Source organism: Leuciscus leuciscus (genome assembly GCF_965113295.1).
Source record: "Leuciscus leuciscus genome assembly, chromosome: 13".
NCBI classification, from domain to species: Eukaryota; Metazoa; Chordata; class Actinopteri; order Cypriniformes; family Leuciscidae; genus Leuciscus; species Leuciscus leuciscus.
This window is the reverse complement of record NC_138737.1, coordinates 1,620,078-1,628,405: the sequence shown is the minus strand read 5'-3', so window position 1 is coordinate 1,628,405 and position 8,328 is coordinate 1,620,078. Positions and strand designations below refer to the sequence as shown.

The 8,328-nt window shown below is 35.8% G+C and overlaps 1 protein-coding gene across 2 annotated transcripts in view; it reads right to left on the bottom strand.

The window, feature by feature from the left end:
• Nucleotides 1-978: 978 nt before the first annotated feature.
• Nucleotides 979-8,328, bottom strand: part of efna5b (ephrin-A5b) — a 135,424-nt gene continuing 128,074 nt past the window's right edge. For both annotated transcript variants that reach the window (XM_082188941.1, XM_082188940.1), the window contains one exon: nucleotides 979-5,182. In XM_082188941.1, the coding sequence (XP_082045067.1) occupies nucleotides 5,058-5,182 (125 nt within the window). In that variant the 3' untranslated portion in view covers nucleotides 979-5,057. The remainder of the gene's footprint in view (nucleotides 5,183-8,328) is intronic.

Sequence of the window (8,328 nt, the reverse complement as noted above, 5' to 3'; positions counted from 1 at the left end):
CTTTAATAAAGCATGTAATTATTTTTAGATGTTTTTCTTGGAATATCAGATGTTTGCATGTCATTTTTAACCATTACATTTTAATGGGCCTCGATAAAATCAGTGCAACCTAATGTTACTTTTAATCGAAATGAATGTAGGAATACAGTGCAGTTTTTAACTTTATGCTTGTCTGAGTGCATGAGTCAAACAAAAGCATTTCTTTTCCAGTCTTAATCAGTACTCCATTATGTTCACATTTATACTAGTCAAATAGAAATCATAGTGAACTTATCGAATGAATGTGAAATTGCATACAGAATATGGAGTAAGAATATGGAGTAAGAACCAAATTATCTTTTATTGCAAGTCACTGTAAGCTTTTGAGGTTTTTGTAAGGTTTTAGATAGTAATAAGAAATATTCACAGGAGTGTGACAACTAGCCCTGACTAAACCAAGCACAATAAACCAGCCAAGCAATGCATTTTTTTTCTTTAATTATTATTTATAGTTGTTCAGACACGTGTATATACAAATACAGAACTTAATTTTTTTTCTTTTCTTTTTTTCAAAAGTTTGTTCCTGTTTGTACAGTGGGAAAAAAAGCAAGTACAGAAGAGAAAATGAAAACAGCAGAACCAGTGTCATCAGAAGTACAGGAGTGAATGTGATCTGAATAAACACACACACACACACACACACACACACACTTGATTTCTCCAGCACACTTCAGTGAAGAGAACAGAGACGCCAGTAAGGGTGTTGGTTGACTAAGGCAAGTGTAAAACACCATCACCGATACATCTGTCAGAGTCCAGCAGATTTCAGACCGGAAGAGGAACTGAACCGCAAACCGGACGCAGAATTTACATTCGTTTCTTTGGATTTCATTCCATCAAATTTCGTTTTAAATAATGCATTTCATTTTTTCAGTATGAATTATCCATACACAGTATCTAGAAACATTAGAATAATGTTTACATTTATATTTAAAAAAAATTGATTTTTTAAAATAAAAATGGGAATTCAGCAAATTCTAATTAATATTTGAATTCTACTTCCTGTTCAGTTCAAATTCACACACAAGAACTGAACGTGTGAATGTTCCTCAACCCTGACAGAGAGTCAAGACTTGTTCACACACGAGAACTATAACGATAACCATAAATATATACTTCTAAAAATACGTTCTAAATGTCCACACCACAACTATAACGATAATGACAAACAATATCCTTGGAATCAGAATCCATCCTGCTTTAAGAGCTCGAGTGTTTAAAGGGACAGATGAAAAATATGCAGCACGCATAGAACAAACAACGTGTGGACGCTAATATAGTTATGGTTATCGTTATAGATCTGGTTTTTGGTGTGAACGGGCCTTCACGCGGACTGAAGGCAGAAGATTTATTCTCAAAATCATTGATAACAAAGAACAACAAAAGAACAACAACTCAAGAACCTTCAGCGAAACATTATGAAGTAGTGCTAGACGCTGTTAGCCGAAGCGCTTTGTGCAAAACTACACAACTCTCCTGTGTAACGTTCTCATTTCAGTGGAACTACGACACACACTTACGGGGTGAGAAGAAAGACTAACATTTCACAAACATGTCGAGAAAAGAAGATGTGAAAACAGCCAAAAGAACACTTTATTTAACTTTTTTTTTTTCTTTATCAAGTCCATGCACATGCCACGTTATGAAACCAGCAAGTTCCTTCCGTTAAAAAAACACAGTCCGTAAACAAACGCTGCGCCACGAACGGCGACTCAAGAACCATCGTCCTCTTCTGATCGGATCCGTGCGGGAAATCAAAAACTTTGCCAGGAGATTTAAAAAATAAAAACAGAAAGGTAGATGAAGCGTTCCTATTGGCTCGGGGCCTCAGAACGCAGTTCAAAAGTGTCCACTCATTGGCTGCAGAAAACGTTGCGTTTGTCGAATGCATTCACTTCCAACATTTTACTTTACTCAGTTTTTTTTTTAAGAAAAGACATGTGAATCAAATTAATACCTTAATATCAAACATTATGTACAACACATTTTGATCATAACATTTAATGCGGTATCCATAATAACATATAACAATGATGCTGAATAATAATAATTAATAATTAATCATAACAATCAATGTTTTATGAAGTGTCTAGTTTTTTTTTTTTTTCTTGTCCTCCAGAAAGGTACAAAAAACAAGTAGTATTCTAACACTATAATGTTATGTTTTCGACTACTTCAGGATACACAGTATCCATGTAATACGCTGATTCTTGTTTCCCAGTTCAAAGTGTGTACAAAGCATGGTATTAATGGTAATAATTGGAGTACAAATGATACAAATACTACTGAAGCTGATTTTCAAAAGTTTCTTTCATAGTTTCTAGTGTAAACCATGAAACGGAGCACATATGGTGTGTTTCCTCTAGTCCTGGTGTCGCGAAGCCGAGCTGCTGAAATCGCGTCGTTACCGTTCGAACGAAAACAAACACGAGACGCAGTTTCTCTCCGCGAGCGCGGCAGGACTAGCAGAGCCAAACAGGCCTAGTGAGAATCAAAAAGGCAGAACACATTATCCAATTTGTGACTGTTTGAAAAGTCCACAGTATTGTTTATTGTTAGGAATGCGTATTCTCTGACTGAACCCTCCCTCCTCCTCCCCGCGGAAACGTCCATTTCAATCTTCAGTCTCACAACACGAGCGCTGAACGGCTCATCGAGGGTCCTAAACTGAAACGTGACGAAGGGAGTGACCAGGCAAACAAGTTTAAAGTCTATTTGGGTGAATCTCACACAAAATAAAACATGTCCGGATCACATTTTATACCAGATCACATAATTACATTTTTCATGAAGAAATTGAAGCCTGTTGGAGGACCGTTAAAATTGCATGTTTTACTTTCGGAATTCTCGATTAACTACATTGAACTAACAATGAGCAATTAATGTGAATCGATTGTATTCCTAATTTTTAAGTCGCTTTGGCTAATGAAACACTTTACAATAAGGTTTCACTTGGTGACATTAGTTAGTTAACATGAACTAACAATACTTAAGCATTAATCTTAGTTCATGTTAATTTCAACATTTACTTGCACATTATTAAAATCAACAGTTGTATCTATGAAGATTATTTAATGATTCTTAATCATTTATCATGATGAATCAATCTAAATACTTCACCATTTAAGATGAAGTGTGTGATTAGTGTCACCAAACGAAATTGCAAAATCAATGTCGGGCAGAGCAGATGAAGGTTATAAAAGTGTGGATTTTAAGGGAATTTTATACATAAATAATGAAGAGTAGGTCAGAGGTATGAAAGGTTTGTCAAGTGAAAACAATAGTCACATGAATAGGGGCAGTTTGACCCACCAGCCAATGACAATAGAGTGCAATTGGGTGTTTAAAGGGCAATACAATTTTATCAGCCTTCTCTAAAAACTCACATGGTCTTATAAAATGTTTCATAAAAATCATAGTTTTAGAGATAACATCCTCAGATTTGAAATGAAGCATGACCACACTTGTGGCTTTAGCTTCATTGTGTTTCTAAGTTGCTATACTACAGCCACATCCTTTTTTTTTCATTTAAAATATATATTGTTAATATTTTTAAGTTTATTGAGCTTATATTACATCTCCATATTAATAACGGTCTGAGTCTTGAACTGTAAACTCTCAAGTGTTGGCTTTCTAAATATATGTTGGTTATGTGTCAATTCAGAAGGACGACTTATGAACAGCAACCTTTTTATTTTTGGGGTATGTCAAAATAGGGGTGTGGGAATTTTTATTATATTTCATTTAAATGTAATTATAGTCACAATGCAAAAAAAATCTTAATGGTTAAAATCGTTTTCATTTTGTTCAGGCAAAATGTAAATTCTTATTTTTGTCTTTTGATTCTGGGATGAAATATGAGTCGCTAGACAGTTTTGGTGAGATTCGCCCATCGGTTCCTCCATCGTATGTAAGGCTGTCGGAGGAGAATGCCCATGTTATAATGTCTTGCGTATGTCGCATCAGCATATTAAACGAGTCGGATTTGCACAGATTAACAGCTACAGAACAAACAAATGCATTAATGATGCAAAAAAAAACAAAAAACGTAATTCCCCCATCGAAATGCTGAATTTGAAGCACTTCCAGGAGATATTAGTATTGTGTACAGTATAAGGCCTATTCAAATAAACGTTTACTTTTCCCACCCATATGAAAGGGGAAAGCATGGTGTGTGAAGCCCCCTTCGGTATTTGGTTCCTAATAGAGTCGGACACACAGTTATGACAAGAAAAGAATTTCCATGATCCGTCAATGTTGATATCTCATATCAATTGATAAAAGGTCATAGGAAAAATATAGATATTTATGTTGCAGTTAAGTTTATCTTACAAAATACAAAATCATTGTTTTTAGTGGTGTGGTCTACTAAGACAAGTCCCTCAAATTGCTGTATAGAATCAATTCCAAATTCACACAAATCAGATTATTTAGACTAACAAACTCATCTAGCATCTTCCTTCTACTGGGAAAGATCCATGCGGCGAGATGCGTAACAGACCGCTTCTTCCAATGAATTCTGCAATTTGTTAAGAGAAGGCAGACGAAGGACGAAAGGCAAGAAGTCTTTGTATATTTATCGCTAACAGCAGAGCCGGTGAACTCGGTTAAGGTTTGATGTTTATGTCTGTTTTATGTGACACCCACCTATGAACCTTCAACTCGAACAATTCTCACAGGGTGTTCGGCGTTTCTTAACACTTGCTCTAATTACCGACAAAAGGAGCGACTCGCTCCCAATGGACACAAATAAAACGCTCAGACTCCGCCCCCTTCCTCCCAGCCAGCCAATCCCCCGTGAGCGGCCGTCAAAGTTGATTGGTCGGTTGGTTAAACAGGTGATCTGCATTTCTTCTTTGCGCGGCTAATCGACTTTTCCTAATAAAAGACAGCGAAAGACCACTTAAATATTTGGAAAACAAAAGAAAAGCAGAGCTAAAGTGTTCCTGGTGGATCTCAAAGCCCTCGGTCCCGCTGTGTTGTGTTTCTGGAGGGCTGATTCGGGGTCAGGTGAGGGGCTATAAGGTGAGGAACACAGAGATGCACAGCACCAGGAGCGCCAGTAGGGGGCGTGATGTTTGGTGGCGCAGGCCTGAAGTCGACACGTCGCTCCGGGACGGTTCGGCCTCGTGACTGGTGTCGTCTAGAAATGAGGAGATGGAGAACATTTGATTAACTCAGATACTGCATGTCAGGGTTTTTATAGTTAAGGCAAATATATTGCTTTTTCATGCACTGGTCAATTTGACAAAATTCAGATTTTCATAACATGTGTCAGACTGGTGCAAAGAAATCATGCAAAATACATGATTAAGTGTTCATTTTATTGCACTTTATCTCTTTGTGTCTGTAGGTTTCAAATACAGTGCATATCTTTAAAAGCCATTTTCTCAAAATGAGTTTTTATCTCCATTTTAGCAGCACTTGCATGCACCCAAACTTACAGATTTATTCCTATCTATATTCTGAAGGTTTTTACAGAGGTTTTTGTTCATATGTCATTCACCTGATTTTATACAACATTTCATTCCTATAAAACATGGTGATCAAAAGATAAATCAAAAATCAAATCAATCAATCAATAAAACTTGAACTCTAATTGGTCAACAAAATCAAACAAGAATTCTGAACCTGACTTTAACCAATGTTCAGATTTACGTTCTGGAAATCTATGCAAATTAGTGCGTATTTAATTAGATCATGCATACTTTGCACATTTTAATATAACATTTCAGAAAACTTGTAATACAAAAATAATTGCAATTTCTTTTTAATGTAATCAATCAACTGGGGAGGTGTGGTAATTTTTATATTTATAATATTTATTTTACCCTATTCACATGTGGTGTCTTCCCTTAACTTAAACCAAAATCATTAAAAACATTTCCGTCATTAAAATAAAACAGACTTTCACTGAAATAAAATAAAATATAAACGCAACGGCCACTGGACGTCAATGTCACATCAGAAAGATGTTAGACAGATGTCAAATTTTGATTGAAAATGGGAATAGTCGTTGAATTTTGGTTACTTAACGGCACAACTTAAAACCAGCAAAATTTCAAAGTGTAATGGTGTCATAAATTGAACATTGTGTGGACATTAGCATTATGACATAAACAGACATTGAGTTTTGTTTACCTTACTCATGACTAACTGTTAGTGTTTGACATCAGAATGATGTTGGCGTTTGGAAGACATTGAATTTTGGTTACTTAATACCAATCAACGCCAGCTGTCAGTATTCTACATTAATATTAATGTCTGCGTTAGATATTGTCCTGACAGTGAATTTTGGTCCCCTGGTGTGAGATCCTATATTCAACCAAATAGCAACATCTTACAACACAGGCGGCCTTCTGGGGGAAAATAAACTGAACTTATTGAATTCAAGATAATTGCCAAACAGAAAATAATAAAATTGACAAAAAGGGACAATAAAAATACTAAAACTTTAAAATTAAATTAAAAAAACATACAATACAAATTTTTTTTTTTTGAAATATTGACAAAAACTATAATAATATCTCAATGATGGTGCCATGCAGTCTGAACTTTAAGCAGCAAATAACCCAGAATATCCTTGTTGGAAGCCTCAATAATAATGGAGGCAGAGCTCAGTGCATTTCTCCACGTTTATTGGTGTAGACACACAGACTGCGGTTATCACCAGTGAGTGTGATATGGCTTTGGAAAGCACACGGTCTCAGTGGAGTCTGAGGACGTCAGTGTGGGAACAGACAGGTGTGACGCTAAAAGAGACAGATAAATATGCTTGAGAGGACAGAGTAGTTTGCTGGCTCATTCAGGCGGGCAGACAGACACCTTCAGCCTCAGTGGGAATCTGGACTAATAAATCAATGCCTCCAGCATGACACTGTGTGTGTGTGTGTGTGTGTGTGTGTGTGTGTGTGTGTGTGTGTGTGTGTGTTTGCAAGGTGAAACTGCACGATAAAACAATACTGTGTTAATCTACGCTGACATTATCAGCAGTGTTGATTGATATAAGCATGCATTTAAAAAGTTTTTCGCCCACTGATCGCCTGATTGTTGAGTGATTGAATATGCAATCCAGACTTTGTTCAAAGTCTACATATATTTCCATTAAAATTGTCAAGCATTTCCTGTATGTTTTATTTGCCCCCAAATTCTGTTGAATTTTTCCATATTCCATTTTAATAGTTAATAATCAAAAAGGACGTCTAATCAATTTAATGGATAAAACTTCAACAATTTTAATAATTTATTAAAATTGTAACGATAATAGTGAGCTACAACTATTTAATTTAAGAAACTCTGTGTTGTGTTTTAATAATTCTGTGTTTTATGATTGAATAAAAAACTTAAATAAAAAAGGTGGTAGACAAATAAATACATCAATCTTTAATCAATCTTTGAGTAATTGATTAAACAATTTCATCAATCTTTTAAAATGGAATCAAATGAAATTTAAACAATTCCTTTCATTTTTGGCAAACAAAGTTCAGCACAACCGAGGTTAAAGGTGAAAACGTGGACAAAACCAAGTGAAACAGAACTTTTATTTTGATGCGTTGTTATGAAGATTGAAGCTTGTTTCTGCCACAGAATAAAAAATAAAAAGGGTAATTTATCTCAGTTTATCTAGGGTAAGTTTTATTCCACAATTCTGACTTTTTTTCCTCACAACTGCGAGTTTACATCTCGCTACTCAGATTTTTTATCTCAGAATTGCTTGATATAAAGTCGAAATTGTGTTATAAAGTCAGAATTGTGAGATTTAAGGCCCTTTCACACCGGATGCGTAACGAAAAAGCGAAACGAAAAAGCGAAATGAAAAAGCAAATAGTTCGTGTGCGAATAGTTCGCGTCAAAACCATTCACATCAGCCGCGACGCGAATTTGCCACGTCTGTGACGTTCAGAGCTTCAACATTCCAAAACTTACGCGCCGACAGCTGAGAAAACATGGACACTTCATCATCATCATCATCATCCAGTGAAGACGAGCTTTTCATTTTCTTTAAAAGACAGAAAAGAAGGTTTTGGGTGCACCCAATCTTACAGAACAGAGAGTCTGAAGGGGAGTATGCTAATGTTCACTCTTAGTTTCCTATTCCTCTCTCCTCTTCCTCCCATAGGTGTCCCTGAGGTTTTCCCACAGTTTTTTTGCGCCTTCAACTAAACAGTGCGTTTGGTAAATGTCAATACACATTACATGTTACACACGAAGTAACAAGTTAAAATCATTCGACTAGAAACTGTAGATATCACACAAAGAATGTATAGTATACTAAAAGCAGCCATAAAT